This window comes from Harpia harpyja, chromosome 17, assembly GCF_026419915.1.
Source record: "Harpia harpyja isolate bHarHar1 chromosome 17, bHarHar1 primary haplotype, whole genome shotgun sequence".
In the NCBI taxonomy this organism is placed as follows: domain Eukaryota; kingdom Metazoa; phylum Chordata; class Aves; order Accipitriformes; family Accipitridae; genus Harpia; species Harpia harpyja.
In genome coordinates, this window is record NC_068956.1 from 24269441 (window position 1) to 24289437 (window position 19997).

General features: G+C 40.2%; 1 protein-coding gene across 1 annotated transcript in view; it reads right to left on the minus strand.

Moving 5' to 3' along the window:
* ATP8A2 (ATPase phospholipid transporting 8A2) overlaps window positions 1-19997 on the minus strand; it is a 356262-nt gene that overhangs the window by 245466 nt on the left and 90799 nt on the right. Inside the window, 5 exon segments of the mRNA XM_052812677.1 lie at window positions 3688-3752; window positions 11076-11214; window positions 15074-15213; window positions 16504-16588; window positions 18370-18439. Of these exon segments, the coding sequence (XP_052668637.1) occupies window positions 3688-3752; window positions 11076-11214; window positions 15074-15213; window positions 16504-16588; window positions 18370-18439 (499 nt within the window).

The window sequence follows — 19997 nt, forward strand, 5'->3', positions numbered from 1 at the left end:
ACAGAAAGGAATTAAAATAAGCCTTCAAGTATTTTAAATTAGGAGATCCTCTCTATACTTTCTTGGAGTACACTAGCTCCTATCTTTCAAGATTTTCTGTACCACATTCTTTAACTCTTATTTCTTTCTCCAGTTTCATTTTCTCTCTGATAGCCATTTTTGTTTCTGTAGATCTGTTTCAAGATAAGAATAAGAAGAACAGGTTTCACTTTTTACAATTAGTTTGGCATTTAATGTATATACTGAGGCAGAGGTTGTCAACAGAAGCTGTCAAATAGGCAGCTGACCCTCCGAAAGGTTCTCTAAAGTGGGGGGTAAGGAGACTGTCAGCATGCCTTCCCCAAAACCCACATACCAGCCCATCAACTGCAAGCACTTCAAGCTGAAGAGATATGGCCTCACAACAAGTTCTTGCTGAAGCAGCACTTTCAACATCACATAGGGTGTATTGAATCAAAACCAGCTGTCATAGGCCTCCATTTTCTCTTGTTTCAAGAGAAGAATCAAAGCCTTGTCTAAAAAGCAGAAGGATCTAATAGGACTTCAAGAACATCAAGTGCATAGATAAAATTAGCTAAACCCCCTACTTTCCTAAAGCAATGAAAAACATACCAAGTTTTAAAAATAAAACACAGAAGCCTCTCGGGGGACTAAAAATCCTACAGTAATATATGTAAGTGTATTCCTTTGTACAGCCATACGATATGCATTTCAGTAAGTCTACATCAGTTTTGTAAACAAGATAGGACTGCAATCACACCAGTTAGAGCTGGTTCTACACATAGGTCAGTACCAAGCTGTTCCTTGTGTTGAAGATGGGAAGGGAGGTGTCCTGGTTTCAGCTGGGATAGAGTTAACTGTCTTCCTAGTAGCTGGTACAGTGCTGTGTTTTGAGTTCAGTATGCGAAGAATGTTGATAACACTGATGTCTTCAGCTGTTGCTCAGTAGTGTTTAGACTAATGTCAAGGATTTTTCAGCTTCTCATGCCCAGCCAGCGAGAAAGCTGGAGGGGCTCAAGAAGTTGGCACAGGACACAGCCAGGGCACCTGACCCAAACTGGCCAACGGGGTATTCCATACCATGGGACGTCCCATCCAGTATAGGAACTGGGAAGGGGGGGGCAGGGAATCGCCGCTCGGGGACTGGCTGGGTGTCGGTCGGCGGGTGGTGAGCAATTGCACTGCGTATCATTTGTACATTCCAATCCTTTCATTATTACTGCTGTCATTTTATTAGTGTTATCATTATCATTATTAGTTTCTTCTTTTCTGTTCTATTAAACCGTTCTTATCTCAACCCATGGGTTTTGCTTCTTTTTCCCGATTTTCTCCCCCATCCCACTGGGTGGCGGGGAGTGAGTGAGCGGCTGCGTGGTGTTTAGTTGCTGGCTGGGGTTAAACCATGACAGGAGGAAAAAAACCAGTTGAGGTCTAAGCACATTTTTGTCACTTACTGAAGTCCAGCCTTTCATCCCAGAACAGGCTACTTCATTTTTGCCTCTCACTGAAACTCCTTGAATCATTCTACCTACACCCCTGTTTGACATTTAAAGGAAAACTCCATGGTTGAAGCACTTGCCATTCGGGCATACGTAGTAAACCATTTCATTATTCATCCTGTCCTCTCATGGTCCTTTCAGCCAATTACTGAAGTCACAATTTAAAAGCAGGTGCTGAAGTTGTTAGGTACTGCTCAGCACCTTCTGTATTATATTCACTAGAAACAGAGGTACTCAAAAATCTCTCTCTCACTATATCACTGTATTCAAAACCAGAGGTAGCAAAAAAGTCAAGTTAACATAGCTTGAGGACTATCTTGTCCAACTTGCAGATGTTTATAAACACCAAGCAATGCTACCTCCATCTTCTTCCTCTGATCTAGCAGGAACTTCTTCTGTCCCATCTTCAGTTTGGACCTCTTGCTTTAGCCATAGAGAATCTTTATCTTTTATTATTCCTGAACAGGCATCACAAAACCCACATAATTTGTTTCTTCAAATTTAGAGGAACTACTACTTAATTCAGATTGAAATAAGAACCTTACTTCCAGGGTCAAAACACTTCAGGGCTTCAGAATGTGTAAGAAGTTTTTTAAAATGAAAACAAAGCACAACCATTTTCCTTCTTCTGGGTTGAGTTCACAAAACATTGAGAAAGAAAGAAACCTAAATTTTCTTATTCTTACAATTCTAAAACAACCAATCCTCCTGCCTCGGGAAACAAAGACCACCAGCTGCTTGTTTTCTGCTGAAGTTCTGCATCTTACTTCAGGTTAAGAGGTCCAGTCAGCCAAGTGTGGCAGAAAGCTCAACAGAAGCACAGTATTTTGATCCCACAATAAGGAAACTGTTCCCTTAAAGAGGGACCACACAGAAGTGGAAAAATGGGAGAAGATGGTCTCAGCAGATGAGTCTTCAGGAAGGCATTTAGATATTTGCTTAAAACAATTTATATACTCCAATCTACACACTTAATGCAGTTAACAGTTTGAAAAAAATTTTAAAAAAAGGAAGTTATCTTACCCCACTAGAATTACCTGAACTAGTCTCTAACTCTGCAGAAACACAGGAAACAACTTCTACAAGAGAACTAACATGGTCTTCATTGCTAGAATGCAGCAGTGAGACGACTACCATCAGGGTGCATTACGCTGCACAGAAACTAGCAATCCAGCCTCTGCAGACAGATCATCTCCCCTTGGATTCACTGGGATCTCCTGAGTTCTCGTGAGCTAGAACACTAGGCTTTGAGATGCCACAACCACATACAGAGAACTTGAGTCTGAGCTGAACACACCGTCGAGGCTGCTGTTAACTAAATCACATAGACCCAACTGGAAAATAACACTTATCAGGTGATTACTTTGCTACAGTAGTATTCCTCTCTTCCATGAGATCTCCAGATATCCAGTAACTCCTTTGATACTCAAAGATACAGGCTTTGCACCTCCCATCCAACCAAGCAGGATGAATTGCCAACTCTAAATGGAAGTATCAGATGCTGCCTACTACAGATCTTACCATCTGTCCTACAAGTACCTCTAACAGCAATCAGATACTCAAGTGATATCAAATGCTGATATTGATGCTGAAACAGGCAAACTAGAAAAAAGATCTGCTGGGAAGACTCACGTACAAGTATATGATTTTTCTAGTTAATTTTTGCACATACCTGAGAAGCATGGCAACCACTTGCAGGCAATTTTTAATCCAATTTTTAGGTCTCAAAAGCTGTACATAGACAAGCTCACAATGCAGTTTGCTGAGGCATAGGTTTGGTTACAGCTGTTCCATGCAATGCTGAAGATGGCTTGTTATCTTGAAATGAGTCTTAGCGTGGTGGTTTTTTTTTTTTTTTTCTTTCTTCAAACATGTTACTACTATAGCTATACCTTAAAGCCTAACCATATTCCTGATGACATACTGCAGGTTTCACCAGTTTGCAGCAGAATCAAACCCATGGACCTAATTAGTTTCTTGTTCTGAAACTATAGTTTGATCTGTACAGCTTGTGACTGGAGACCTCAGGAGTACATTTTGCACAACCCACCCCTGTTTTAGCATGAATTGTTTATGTTGCTACCCCTAAAGGCAAGTGAGAGAAATAAAATGAGAAAGCTCAACAACTTTGCCTTTTGTTAGCAACACCTCCTTCTGTCAAACATTATACCAGAAATTGCTTACTTACATCTAACGAATCCTCATTGACCAGGATGAGAGACATACTCTGTGAAATGAGTCTGCAAGAATACCCTGCAAGAAAAATAAACCACAAGAATTTACTTTTTGGAAGAACATTTAAGGTTTAGCTAAACCTTAAAGATAAGCATCAATAGGTCAGATCACAATTTACTTTGAGCAGTTACTCCTAATAGGCAGGCTAATGGAAACATTGGTGTATAGAGAACACTCCAATTTGACAATTCTACTAGCAACACAGGCTGTGTTTTATCTGCGTTACCAAATACATCACTTGAGATTTTTTTAACTAAAGAAAACACTGTATGAACTAGATGCATTAAATACAGGCTATAGCCCTAAAGCAAATTTAAATATTTCTATACCTTTTTTTTTTTTTTTTTTTTAATCTGCATGACAGCAGAATTGCCTTCAACATATTACAGGAACACATCTGAATGCACAGTTGCAGCTATGCCACGTGACTGAAAGCACACACATTGAATCAGTTGGTGCCACCCAGTCCCCTTAGCCCACACCTGGGTTATGTGAACATTTTTTACTCCTGAGAGTTTAGTGTGGAAGCTCCTGAGCTTCATCAAAAACTACAGACCAATGACATAGAGCCCCTACCAACTTCTACAGGTATCAGGTAATTGTACTAGATTATTCTTAGTGTAGGACTGGGGCATGAAAGAACAAGAGCAAGTTGCCATAATCTGGAGCAGCACTCGGAAAGCGGTTCTATACATTTGCCAGGACACCAAAATTCAAAGCAAAAATACCACAAAAAGCCTTTTATTTCTGTAATAGGGAAAGCCAGTGACTGCAGTAGCACTCAATGCCACTGAAGTGGCAGTTCCTCTGCCACACAATTGTCACCGACATGAGACAAAGTCATATCAGGATATATATACTTGGCACTTGCAAAATAAACAGTTTAATTCCAGCTCATATGAATGGCAAGAAACAAATGCAGACTCACATCAGACTGACACCATTGCATTATCCTAAAAGCTCATGCAAGTTCTCTTGGGATTAGCAGTCATATAGCTTCATAAAACAGCACAGAATTCATTATTTGAAGCACATGCCTTTTATTGCTGATCTAAGTGACACAGGAGAAGGAAATACAATAGAATTATTTTGTATTTCTACTATGCTTTTGCATAGAAATGAATCACAGCAAGTTTAAGAATTTGCTGTGAAATAAAATGAGGTCTCAGAAGTCTTTTACTTTTCTAAAATGGAGACTGGAGGCTACTGCAGTGTAGGAGTAACAGCCCAGCAATGAACCACTCCAAGGCTGACAGGTTCAAAAGCAGAATAGCATAATCAATGTAAAAAGATTAAGTGTCTCTCTCCATATCTCACAACAGCAAGAGAACAACTGAGGCATGAATTTATTTTCTGTGGTATTCTTCATTCCTTAGGAAGGCTATACTGGCTCACCAATTGCAATGCAAATCATTTCCTCAGGCTACAGAATTTTTGTAATTGGGCTAGTTTTGTAGGTACAATCCAGGGTTAACATGCCCGCCGCATGAATGACTTCCATCAAGAAAGCAAATCCCTCATCTTCCTTTGTGGAAGGCATGCTTCTATCACATATTGAGGCACTTTCAGGCAGCAGGTTTGATTACCTGCAGAAGTTTTGTTTCTCTTCCATTTTCACAGCTGTGTGGAATATGAGTATCAGGTGGAACCTTCCACATACATTTTCATCTTATTTGTGTTAACAAGCTAAGGTTTACTTTCTGCTTTAGAGAACACCACAGAATGACACTGAACTTACACACACCTGTTGGGAAAAGGATGAAATATATTCTACAAAGCACAGCCTACAATATATGAAAGCTTTGCAGATAGCCTCTGATTCTGCCTGTGAACAAGTCTTAGGTGGTAGCACAGAACTGAGTAATGAAGCTTCAACAGGTATAGACAAAACACTGACTTGGGTAAAAAAAGTCAGTTTGCCATTTTTAAATGGTTAGTCCCAGGCTGAAGAACCCCTTCCTTATTTTTACTGAGGAGAGAAAGAGAACACTACAAACTTAAGCACTTCCCTCCACATCACAGTTATTCTTTCCCCAGAGAATGGCAACAGCCTTGTGCCGTAGGCTGTACAAATTCAGTATAACTAATTCAAAAGGATTTTCTAGTAGCATTTGATTGGAACAGCAGGTGCAACAGCAAACTGTAATTTCTAAACCACTGCTCACTGTTTCATTTTGCCTCTTTCAAAAAGAGCAAGACGCCACTTGACAAGTGGAGCTGGGAAAAAAACAAACCACAACTATGGAAAATAGAGTTGCTCTGCTGTGCATCTTGGAAGTCACAGAGTCAGAAGAACTAATTCTGCAGTTGAGGCCATTTTGCATCTCGTCATCACATTAAACAGAAAGGAGATCAAGATTGGAATAGTAGGATATAAGTCAAGCCTAACAGTGTTTTATAGGAAATCTATACATTATGTACAATTTCAGGACTATGAAGATGTTAAAATCTAGCACTAGTATAAACCAAATGAACTGGCAACTGTAAGATTACAAGTAACATTTGTAGTCATATTTTCAAGTTTTATAATAGTTTTATAATAGTTATTACTGGCAGTACTAACATGGCAACCAAAAATACATTAAGATCGGGGCGTATTTTTACCAATGTTTTCGAGTAGAATACGATCAACTGCTGGTTCAAAGCCAGGTATAAAATGTCAGTCCACACCTGTAAGTTGATATCTAGCTCTAATTTTAAAGCCTGACTAAAAGTCCATGAAGCAGATGAATCAGGTACTTCTGGGGCTTATTTCCCTTCAAGCATCCTGGAAGAAAGATTGCTTGAACCAGACTTCAAGATCATAGCCCACAGAATCCATCATGTCAGGCAAGAATGATTATCTTCTGTTTAGAGAGGGCACATATGCCCTGCTCAGACTTCGCATAGGGATACAGGCAAGCATACTGGCATTGCTTCAGTTCCCTCAACTGAAAAAAATCACAGCTTGCCATAACAGAAGTGGTCTTACCTCTAAATTGGAGAGATATGGGTTTGATGGATGGACTGCTAGATGGGTAAGGAATTGGCTGGATGGCTGCGTCCAAAGTGTTAGTCAATGGCTCAATATCCAAGTGGAAACAGTAATGAATGGTGTCCCTCAGGGGTCAGTCCTGGGACCAATACCATTTACTATCTTCATTGATGTCAGCAGAATTAAGTGCACTCTCAGCAAGTTTGCAGAGGCCACCAAGCTGAATGGTGCAGTTGATAAGCTGGAGGGAAGGGATGCCATCCAGAGGGACCTTGACAGGCTTGAGGAGCAGGCCCATAAGAACATTATGAAGTTCAACAAGGCCAAGTGCAAGGTCCCGTACCTGTGTTGTGGCAATTCCAAGTATCGATCAGTACAGAGTGGGGGATGAACAGACTGAGAGCACCCTACTGAGAAGTACCTGGGGATACTGGTGGATGAAAAATTGGACACGAGACCCCACCTGGAGTACTGCATCCAGCTCTGGGGCCTCCAGCACAAGACAGGCATGGACCTCTTAGAGCCGGTCCAGAAGGGCCACAAAAGGGATCAGAGGGCTGGAACATCTCTCCTAGGAAGACAGGCTGAGGGAGTTGGGGTTGTTCAGCCTGGAGAAAAAAAGGCTCTGGGAAGACCTTTCAATAGAGGAAGGGTAATTTTAAGAAAGACTGGGAAAGACTTCTTAACAAGGCCTGCAGTGGCAGGACAAGGGGCAATGGTTTTAAACTGAAAGAGTGTAGGTTTAGACTGGACATAAGGAATAATTTTTTTATGATGGGGTGGTGAGGCACTGGAACAGGTTGCCCAGAGAAGTTGTGGATGCCCCATCCATCCCTGGAAGTGTTCAAGGTCAGGCTGGATGGAGCTTTGAGCAACCTGATCCAGTGGAAGGTGTCCCTGCCCATGGCAGAAGGATTGGACTAGATCTTCAAAGGTCCCTTCCAACCCAAACCCTTCTATGATTCTGTGATTGTAAGGTAGTGCTTGCAGCTATCAATGCATACTCTATGTAAGAGCACTTAGCTCAACTGTAGAAATTGATTTCTTGTTCAAGGACAGATACAGCTCAGTGAACACTACATTCCCATTCCCAGAAAACAATCTGTTTACTAAGGAAGTTATTGGCTGGAAATCCATCAATTCTGATTTTCCGGAAGCCTGCTGAGCATCAGGATAGTGGTAAACAAAAATCTGCCTTTTTTTTTTTTTCCTCACTGAAAGGCAAAGAAGATCCAGAGTCTGCAGATTGTTTTAAGAGAACGATGAAGCTACAAGAACACTGTTAAGCCTTCTAGAGTTGTTTGCAGACACTCGCTAAGGACAGTTTCAGCTGATAAAAACTGAGAACCATATGTCATGCTCAAAGATGTTTCTGAACCTGGAACTCCTATGTTCTATAAGTACAGAGTTCAAATGGTTGATCAGTATTAAAGCTTATGAGGAACACTCTCCTCTCCTACAGCTGCAGAATTACTGGCTGGCACACAGCTGAGTGGAAAGCATGCAACCACCCCCCACAGCAAGGTCAAGAATTACTCTTCAGAGAAGTGAAGAATGCAGTTAAGAGACAACAGACACTCACACACACACAAATTCTGAAGGCCAAAGAATCAAGAGGAAGCTGGAAGAACAAACTACTCCAACTCCTCAGGGCAGCTGCCAAGAGCTCAAATATACCTCAATACATATGCATAGCCATACAGCAAGCCGGAGTCCATAAGCACAAGCTCCACACACAATGAGAAAGTGAAAATACTTTTTACTCCCCAGGTAGCGTATTTGCACCTGAAGCATAAAGTGTACATGTGGATTGGGTTTTAAATGTTTTTTACAGTTTTAATGGGTTATATACAAGAACTGGAACAGTGCCCCATGTCTGTACTTTCGAGACAACTTAACATGAAGCTAATTAAGTTCAAGTTTTACTAACAAATTATACACTAAGCAAAGTGATAATTTAGAAGTTGTAAAGGAGATGGTTATTTTTTCCAAGTTGCTATCACAAAAAAACCCAGCTTTCAAGACAAGCTGGTGTCCTTCACAGCCTTCAGAGTAAGCAATCTCTGTAAAGCTCATTTACTTGTGTTCACGTTAGCTGCTGTCAGTTAACATATCAACTTATTTTAGGTATTTATGCCAAAATCTGAAGGTGGGGTTTTTTTTTTTAATTTGTCAAAAGATGATGCTTCCCTCCTCTCAAGTTGACTGCTGCTTTTAAAGAAAGCAAAAACTGCAGACAGTGATTCAAAACAGATAACTAGCATTTAAATCGTCTACTTAAGCCATCCACCTTATTTCTACTACAACTGTATCAGTTCAACAAGTTGTTTCACCTCAATACCAACTTTGACATACAAAGATCCATGAAACTTGAATCAGTTTTCCTAAATAAACAAAAAATCTAGTCAGTCAAGCAGACCACATTCTGATATTCCACTAAACCAACCAAAGCAGGGGAAAAAAAAAAAAAAAAAAAAGGAGGACAAAAAATAGCAAATGCCCGAAGTTTTGCTAAAGGTAACATAAGTTCAGTTACAGAGCATCACAGTTCTGCCAGGGGGAGCCCGAAATACACCCAAACCCATCTACATGCAGTTCTACATATAAACAGCTTTAGTGGTCAAATTCCTCATATAGTCAGAAAATCTTGAGGTCAACATGAGCTTGAGAAGGCTGAAGAAACAGCTCCTTCAACAGAAGGCAACCTATGCTTTTAAGGATCCCCTTAATCTACATCTGTACATCTAAACAGACTAAAATCTGCAAATCTGAATGCAGTTGTGGATGGCACTTTACATGGGCACACTAGAGACAGTGGGGATAAGCATAGTGTTATAGTCTTAAACAAGTTGAAAGCGTCACTCATTTCTGCAAGATGTCAGATCACCAGAGTGCCACTCTGCCTTTTTCCATCTCTGGGCAAATTTACCAGTTATAGGGAGAAAAATAATCAAAAAGAATACAAGAGCATCATGGCACTATACTGCCAAGGATACTATATTTAGGAGATAAGTGATGCCATGAAGGGGAGGTGTGCTTGTATCAGGATCTGTTCCTTTACCAAGTCTTTATTACTGAGTTAATACCTGGATAGCCCCCTTCCTAGGAGGCTACTAGTGTAGTGTGAAGGGCAATGGCACGATGGCAGCGTAGGTACAGCTCACAAATCAGCATTTCAAGCACAGCAGCATTCTATGACAGCACAAGGTATTGCTACCCAGGTTGCCCACCTTGCAAAGCATCCACAGTGAGGAAAAAGGCTGAAGGATTTGAGTTCTGAGTGCTTACTAGACCTACTCACGTGGGATATGCAATGCAAGGCTAGCACAATAGCAGTGCTACATCGAGCTGCTACAGGATTGAAATTACAATGTGCACTTCCAGTTCAGCCCAGCCTTACAGTAAAATCTTTGTATTTGACAAGTTACAAATAGAGTTGGGTATATAGACTGATTCTATCAGATACATTCATGACCTGAAAGGAAATCTAATGTTTAGGGGCTGCTTCTAACAACAAACCTAAAACTTACAGTGCTAAAAACTTCCCAATTTTATGCTGCAAAATCAGGTAGTCAGATAAACACCTATGTCTCAAGGTTACCATTCTATTACATCAGTACCCAAGCACACCCGTCTGGTAAATAATTTGTTCTTTTTGTTCACATCATTGCAAGACTTTTTCTTTTGCATTACAACGAAGGTAGTTTGTAAGTTAAGATACATCAACAGGTTTGAGACAGGGATGTCGACATTGTGCCTTGATAAAACAACCCACATTAAACTCTATCCATATACTCAATAGCAGCAACACACTTCTACTGACAATCATGACATACTTGACTAACATGTGCCATAAGGTGACAGCAGGATGTTCAAGCCTCCACCTATTTCACAGACAAGGCTTGCAAGAATTTGTAAGCTATACGCTTTGTATTACCGTATTTCCCATCATATCCCAAACGGCATTAAAATCTAGACAAGGCAGTCAGTAAGAAAGAAAAAAAGCTGTAACAGTTTGATATAATGCACATCATAATTGGAACATTACAGTCTGTTTGAGCTTTCCGGTTTCCATCAGAAGGCAGAGTTATCTATATTCACTCCATACAAGAACTTCACTTAACCAAGAGCAGAAGTGTCCCTTTTGCCTTAAAAAAACCTGAATATAGCCTGACACTCAGAGCAAAGACTTCACTCCAAACCCTGCCCCCCTCTTCTCCAAAGTGAAGGCTACCACATGCCTCCTTGCTATCAAGGAACCCTTCTATAAGAAGCAGGCCTGATTTTGTTTTAGACCCCACGCAACAGATCTAGTATGTAACCTGCTACATCTCAGACAAATTCAGAGTACCCAGAAAGATGGATACCTATATTGAGAGCTGTTTCCTGTTTATCCCCCGTCAGAATCCATATCTTAATTTCTGCCTTCATTAGCGTGGCTATTGTTTCTGGAACACCTGCTTGCAGGCGGTCTTCAATGGCTGTAGCTCCAAGAAGCAGTAAATCCTGGAAAAAAGAATTTGAGGGATTGTTTTCTTAATATAAACATCTGTTTGGAATACACTCAAAAAGGAATTGAGGACAACATGTTGTGCCTCGTTGCTAATACAGCTTTTTGACAAGCAATATACACTACAGTAAATTTCTGGTGTGGCTATTCTACTTCCTCTGCATACAATTCACATTTCAAGAGGTACAGAATGGAACAGCGTGTTTTTGATCAAAAAGATGGCAAAGTTTCAAGAGCAATTCATTGAAGTTATACAACTCCAAAGCTAGCCTATGGATGAACATATATACTAGAGTATTCACTAATCACCATAGCGACATAACGAGTGGTCACAGTTAATGTATTTCTTAAGCTCACAAAACAAAAGTCACCTGGCATCACATCATTTAAACTAATTTCCCTCCCATAAAATGCACATACAGACTGGATACAATCACTCAAAGCAAAAATTATTGCAGCTATTTATGGATATAATCACTACATTTATGTAATACAAGTGGTATGAACATTAATCAATCCAAGTATCTCTAGTCTACATACAGATGTCTGCCAGAAAAACATGTCTCATACAACAAATTTAATACTACAGAGTTAGCCACATTCTTATGCAATTCTAAAGCAACTGCTTGAAGAGATTTGGCCATGTTACCAAAAAAAGGTCACACAGACATACCTAAGAAATAAACATTGTCAAAGGCACAATCTACTCAGCAGATTTTAACTTTAAAAGCATTTTAATGATTCCTTAGATATGTAAAAAGAAATTGATACAAACTCAGTTTAGTTATACTATATCATTTCAGCAATTGCACACAAAAAGTAACACCTTCTATTTGTAGGGACTATAATTATTCAAAACAAGTGAAAACAGATGAAATGAACAGAAGTAGTTAGAGTTGGTGGTGTTGAGCCTAGAAAAGACAAGGCTCCAGGAGGACTTTATTGTGGCCTTTTTAGAGAGAGAGAGAGAGAGAGAGAGAGAGAGAGAGAGAGAGAGAGAGAGAGGACTTATAATAAATATGGAGAAAGACTGTTTACCAAGGCCTGCAGTGGCAGGACAAGGGGCAATGGTTTTAAACTGAAAGATGATAGATTTAGATTGCACATAAAGAAGGAATTTTTTTTTTTTACAATGAGGGTGGTGAGACACTGGAACAGGCTGCCCAGAGAAGTTGTGGATGCCCCATCATGGGAAGTGTTCAAGGTCAGGCTGGACAGAGCTTTGAGTGACCTGATCTAGTGGAAGACATCCCTGCCCATGGCTGGGGGTGGGGGGGGGTTGGACTAGATTTTTTTAAAAGGCCCCTTCCAACCCAAACCCTTCTATGATTCTACGAAGAGGGCATCTTGAGCAGCTCCTGCTTGTATGAATCTCTGCATGCATAAAGAAGAGGGAGTTATGCCAGCTCACACACCTGTATGAATGAGTTACAGGTCTTACAAAGTTCAAGTTTTGTAATGAGATATTCAGCTGGTAAAGGTAGGAGAAACAACTTACCTAAGTCATGTGCTTTAGTACCCTACAGCCTCCTGATGAAATGTTTGCCCTATCAATGCCAACAACATTTGAATGTTACAAATGCAATCCAAGTGTGCAATTGTAGATTGTCTTTTATTCCTAAAATCACTTCTTAAACAGTTAAACATGACAGAACAGTGATCAGCACGGCTGACCTACTCAAGCAGGGGAGTTACTATTGCTCCTGCTGAACCCCCTCCACCAGTGTACTGGTGGGGAAGGAAGCCAGTTTAAGTTTATCTCTACACATGCAGCCGTACTATGATCTAGTGATCTCAACACTCAGACTGCCTGCCCCGGTTTCAGCTGGGATAGAGTTAATTTTCTTTCTGGTATCTGGTATAGTGTTATTTTTTTGGTTCAATATGAGAAGAATGTTGATAAGCAACAACTGAAACTGTCAGCGTGTAAGTAGTGTTTAGACAAAGAAAAGGATTTTCCAGCTTCTGATGCCCAGCCAGCAAGAAGGCTGGAGAGGCACAAGAAGTTGGGAGGGGACACAGCCAGGACAGCTGACCCAAACTGGCCAAAGGGGTATTCCATACCGTGTGACATCATGTCCAGTATGTAAACTGGGGAGAGTTGGCCTGAGGGAGATCACTGCTCGGGAACTAACTGGGCATCGGTTGGCAAGTGGTGAGCAATTGCATTGTGCATCACTTGTTTTGTATACTCCAATCCTTTTATTATTACTATTGTCATTTTATTATTGTTGTTATCATCATTACTAGTTTTTTCTTTTTTGTTCTACTAAACTGTTCTTATCTCAACCCAGAAGTTTTACTTTTTTTCCCCCCAATTCTGTCCCCCATCCCACTGGGTGGGGGGAAGTGAGTGAGCAGCTGCGTGGTGCTTAGCTGCTGGCTGGGGTTAAACCACAACACTGAAAGTAGCTGTCCCACTCTAGTTTGAGCCCTTAGATGAAAAAAACCAGCCTGTTAAAATACATTATATTTTCTGTTACAGCCACAAGCCAGTTTATTACCTAGAAATGCCTACAGACCAGAGAATTTAACCTGGGAAATACCAGCTATAGAAAAATGAAAAATTAAGTTTCAAGTACAGTTCCCTGCTCCTTGGTACGACCAGAAAGCAAACATTAGCAGTAAAGAAATACAGGGGATACTTCCCACCAATATGGCACTAAGTCCAAATTCCCATTCTACAACCCACTCATGGGTCCCCTTTTTTCAAGATATTAAAATTGTGAAAATAGGCAGGAGGTAGATGGCCAAAAATGATCTAAGGTTTGAGAAGACATTTTTAAATAAGAGAATCAAGCCATGTTCATTGTTTCACCTCAGTGAAAACACAAGAGTATGACAACACAGTATAGGAAGCAGAAACCTGAAAGGAGCTATGCAAACCTACAAAACCAAGGATTAGATAACCACACTGCTACTGACCGACCAACACAAAGGAACACTTTAGGACTTCGTTTGAAAATCAAGACCCAAACTTCAGCTATTAAAGAGCTCTTGGAGGAGTTCTGTTACCCCATGAAAGTTAGCTCCCATCCTAGTCTTGACCTCTTTCCCTCTTCTGCCCCAAATAACATAAATAACAGTGCTCCAGAACTTAAGTTGCATTGTTAATATTAAAGAAGAGACTGAAATTCAAAAAGTGTTTTCAAGAAACCAGTAAATAAAATGAGTGAATAACTGAACCAAAGGAAAAGAGCATGAACAAGCGTAGGTGAGAAGTGCGACTACCAGCATGTCAGAAAGCAGTAAGAACAGCAACTATCAAAGAAACACTGGCCCCTAGTGTTCATATTTTAACATTTCATTCATTGTGGGATTACAGAGTTTCAAAATGGTTCTCTGATACCTGCTTTCCCCTTCCAGAATTACGAGTTCTGCAACTTGCATGGAACACAGTTTTTCACCTTTTTTCAGTCCATGCGACTACAGGCCTTGGTGAGCACTTCTTTTTGTCTACAGTGTCTACAACACCTTTCAGAAAACCTGAACTGTGACTGCTGTATGAAGAGGAACAAATTTCTCTTCATATAGTAGTAGTACATGGGAACTCTGTGCAACACGATGATTTTATATGTTATCTTTATCAAGTTACATCAACCTTACACAAGACAACAAGATAAAAAGAATGTGAGAAAAGAGTTTAAGTAGCAATGACCTTTTATACATAAGTTTGTCTCGGATTTATGAATTAAAACTTGAGGTCTATGGACTGAACGGGTTGCCAATTCAGAATACCTTTTCAGTTTCTCATTAATGAAATCAACAGTTGGTTTTACTGTATAAAGCCCAAATTCCATGGGAAGAGACACACGTAAGGGAATCTGTATCTGATCAAAAAATTATGCATCTTACCTTTTCAATGATCTCATAGCATTCCTCCAGCTTCTGAGTTCTGTCTTTCAGAACTGTACTGCTTTCATTGTAGACATTCAACCACTCTCTGTAAGAGTTTTCTGACAGATCTGCGTAAGCAATGCACAAAGTCCTCAGACCTACAAATCAGAAGACAACAGCCATTACACACAGTAAAATTACACTGAGTATCAGCATATCATTAATGCCCTAACAAATGCTACATTCTAACCCTCTCATTGGAACAACAGGAGCTTTTCATGCACACTGTTAAACTCTGGATTCAAGAAAATCTCCTTGTACATTTTTAAAGCATTTGAGTTTTTACAAATGTAAAACAAAGTCTAGCTCATTTAGGTCACTAATGGTGGTGCAAATCAAGAAAGACCCTAATGGGCACAAAATTCTCCCTGATTTTCAATATTGCAATCTAGCCATACTAGAGCAACAAAGTGTCATCTTTAATCTTTAGTTTGAGTATGAAAGCAAGCTTGGCTTTCATGTATTTCCAAGAAGATCAAATTAAAGAACCGGCTACATATTGTGATCGGAGATATTACTTAGTCAAACATAGTGCACAGCCTACATTTCCTCTTAGAAAGACCGTTTCCTCCTTCAGTGTATATACGTAACTCACATTAATAATGGGAGTTACACATGCACAAAAGAGTAGAGAATAGGGCCCATGAAGTATGAAAACCATTTTATTAGACCACTGACAAAAATTAACATGCAGAACTAATGATTTTTTTTTTTCTGGCCTGAGTCAAGCAGAAAGGAGTCTGTGCCATAAAATACAAACATTTCATTACTGGGAATGTGGCAGTCTGGAAAAAAAAAATTTTTTTTTTTTTTTAAAAAGCTGAATAAAGTTTTCAGATTTAGGAAGAAAACCACTGGTTCATGGTTTTACTGGAACGCAAATATCTTATGCTGCTGCAGAAGAGGGAACAAAGCCAAGTACTTCCTTGGGAACAGAGGCGTTACATCAGTCATAAAGGCCTTACAGACCATTTCAGGTCATCTTTGATGTCTTGGTCTTCCAGGCTTCTCAGCATGTTCAGCTTATCACTCTGCTTCATAAAGCCAAGGACTTTATCATCTGAATTCTACACTGGTAAAAACACCTCTAACTCCAATCTAACTGACATATTCCAGGCAATACAAGTCATACCCTTTCCCTTCACTATGGGCACACAGAACCGCATCTTTTCCTTCCAAATTCCACTTCCCTACTGAAATTGCACAGAAGCAGGACACAAACTTCCTTAAGCTTAAAGTTATCCTAGAGTTGTTAATTTGCTGATTACACACCGCGTATTAATTTATCTTCATAACCATCTTATTTGGCACTGCAAAGCTCAGACCATGCAGAACGTGCTGCAAGTAATTTGATAAGCTGAATTCTTGTGACGTGCTGTTTCTCTTACCTTCTGTTGCGAAGTATTCAAGATGGCACAGTGTTTGCTCCATATACTGGGAATCTTTTGAAAGCCTCTCAAAAATTACATTATCCTATTAAAACCAAATTCATTACAACAGAGTAAGTCTACATATAAAGTTTCCATCTGTATATTTACAAGCTCAAGTGAAGTAACCTGAGTGGACTTACTAAAAACAGAACCCAAGACTATATTTACAAGTAATACATTTGGGGTTTAGAGACTCTGGTTTGAGTACGTAATCTGGATTGTGCCCAACAGCAGAGATACTGCATCCACTTAAAACAATGAGGATGGAAGTACACTCTGCCCTCCTCCCCTCTTTCCATAAAGGGGTGCCCATTACTGGGCAGTACAGAACACTCCTTTCTGAATTACTAAGCAGATACATTGATTTTCAGAGAATATAAGTGTCTGGTCTTATTCAGTACACATTGTAGTCCCATGCAGAACAGCTTCTGGCAATCCTTTCTAGAAAAGATTTCCACCGTTGTTTAAAAAAAAAAAAAAAAAAAAAAAGGCAGAAACACTGATCAGGTTCTACCACAAAATTTTCTCAGAAATAACCTTCCTCCTGCAGCAACTGTCTTGATCACTAAATCAAACAGCAATTGAAAAGGCCCAGGTAACAGCTGCAATGAAAATACAGCACCATCACCTATGTATCTAGAGTCACTGGATTTTATTCTGCAACTACCAGGACAAGTTGCTACACACACATTAAATACAGAAACCCTACTTTTGCTCAAACGTGTACTCTTAAGCTAAGTAAACAGGCCTACACCTATCATTGATTAGAGACAAGCATACAAATAAGTAATTTATGATAGAAGTGACAGGACAGGAGATCACTATCAGAATGCGGAAGAGTTCACATAGAACAGGCAGTGAACTTGCACTTCAGATGAGTGGCAGATGCAGCAGAACATACATGACAAAACACCAGATTACACTAATTACTACAACCCTTTTGCTCTGTCAGACATCTAAGCCTGCTCATATGGAAGACAGCATGGAATTTTTTACTACAAACTCTCCTGTTCTCTATCTCTTCCAGTGCCACACTCCAAGAAACAGTATCAACTCAGGCATGGTATGAGCAACAAGCAGCTGCAGATCTGTGCAGTCCTACTACACATACAACTTCGAACTACTGCACACAACAGTGGGCTTAATTCCCTCCCACCACACCAGCATGAAGCTGGCACATCTTCATCAAATCAGGGGAGTTAAACTGAAGCAACAGAGCAGTTGCACCCAGACCTCTGTGTCAGGACAAATTCAAGTAAACCAGATCCTTACAGAAGTCTGAAATAGTTTTCCCTGTTGCAAAAAGCCACGTCCACAGTTTTCCATTGAATTTAGAACCACTCTCTGGCTGTGGCCAATGCTAGTTTTGCAGCCTTTGTACTTTGGCAAGTTATTGCTCTTGTCAGTGAGGACAGAAGCACAACATGGTGCAAGTCATGATGACAAATAAGAGCAAATGCAGAGATGTGACAGAGCTGTATCAACAGCCAAGCACTTGAGAACAGATTTTAGTATTACAGATTCAGACAACAGCATTTAGCCTAGCTCCTGAACTGCTGCTACACAGCTGGGTGAGATCCTGACTTGGTTAAGTAAAGGGTACTGCTCCCACTAGTTTCAGGATTTCAACTGGGTAGTAGAAAGCCTAGCAATCTTCCTGCCTGCAAAAAGTCAGAGAAGGAATGACAGATCTCCTAAATCACTTGGCCCTAAACAGAAAGCCAACCAGTATTATGTATGAGACATGAAATGCCAGCATCAGCCACAGCTGTTGAAACAATAACTGGTAGTGTTAGTTCTCCATTAGGTAGCATAATTACTTACAGCCCCTTTGCAGTAGAGACGTAGCTGTCCTGCTGGAGTTCGAACTATCACTGACATTCTCTTCCTGTTGCTATTGAAAGAAAAATATTTGCTTTCATTAGTCATAGTGATGAAGAGTAAGTCCTGTTCTAGCCAGTGAATTTTCTCAGATGCATTTACTGCATCTGAGATCAGGTGAGATGTAACAGTAGTAACTTAAGACCCCACAATCCTTCACAGCAAGGAGAAATAAATTGCCTGTTTCCAGCTTCAGCCCTATGGCTCCCAGTGGCAGGCACTCAATCAGAACAGACTTGCACCCAAATATGAGCAAGAATTTGGAAAAGAGAAAGATGGCACAAAAATCCTCTTGAAAGAAGATGCATCACATTTCTTCTCAGCTTTTCCTTACTCCTCAGGCAAAATTGCTTTGGGGACTCAGGCTAGAAATGGAATCATTAAGGCTGAAAGAGTATTTACTATACGCATAACAGACATTGGAATAAGAATCTACCGACAAGGGCAGTTATTTAACTTCCTAACTCAAAAGAAAGCAGAAATGTCATAGAAAGGAATCATGGTATACACCAGCTCTTGGCCTCCCTATAGGTTCTTTATATTGGTCTAATCAGACCTACTTAGTTGGGATCATATAGAACCAAGTCAGACCCTCTGAGCGGGGCTGCATATTAAGACAGCCAAGTTGGAGAAATATTTTTTTTTAAATAAAGGTAAACAGCAGCATACTGTACACAGATGTTTAACAAAGGAAGGTGAGCAAGGTTTGGTTTTTTGGTCGTTTTTTTTGTTTTGGTTTTTTTTTTTTTTTAAAGATCAGTTTTGGCATTTCACTTATCAATCAAGTGGCTTTAAAGGAGCCACTGGAAAAGAATGCAGCTCGTAAGAGGCAAAGGCAAGCAAATCAACTCTCATCAAGAGAACCCTAAGAACATGTGGTTTCATATAATTCTTTTCCTTAGCGAAAGGAGACCTCAAAAGCATCCTCATTCCGCGTTGCCTGCTTGCCAATACATACAAACAGATCAGGGTGTAGAGCAATCTTCCTCTTCCTCTGAAGTTGCTCTGGGAGATCTAGCCCCTTTTCAGGGCTCAAGAGCCATGTGTAAGAAAGTAAGCTCTTGGCACGTATTGTTAGACAACACAGTCTCTTTCTAAGACTTTCTAAAGAAAGTCTGGAAGGACAGTAATTAGCTGTGCCCAAAATTTCTGCAGCAAGCTAATGACACCAGGAAACCTCCATGTGCTTTTTGAAATCTAATTATAGGAACTCCCTTCCCTGGTCAAGTGGGAAGTTGCTACACAGAGGGAAGAGCTAAAACAGCTTTTTTCTGCTGCATGAAGGCTACAGCTACTCCTGTCTACAGACACCAGGGTACCGGTCAACTTGTCAAACCCTAAAAGACTTAGTACCTTTTCAGATATTCCCACAAGTAGCCTAAGTAGCTATATTCTGAATGAAAAGGGTGAAGTAGCCAAGAGGAATCTTCAAAGCAAGCCAGAAGACAAGAAAAACTGCCTACCCAAATATTCTCTGACTGTAGTTTTACATACTCCATTTTGAGCAGAACCAGCCAACTTAAAGATAGCAGAGACCAAGACTTCAAGGCTTTAAGCCACAGTAAGGGTAG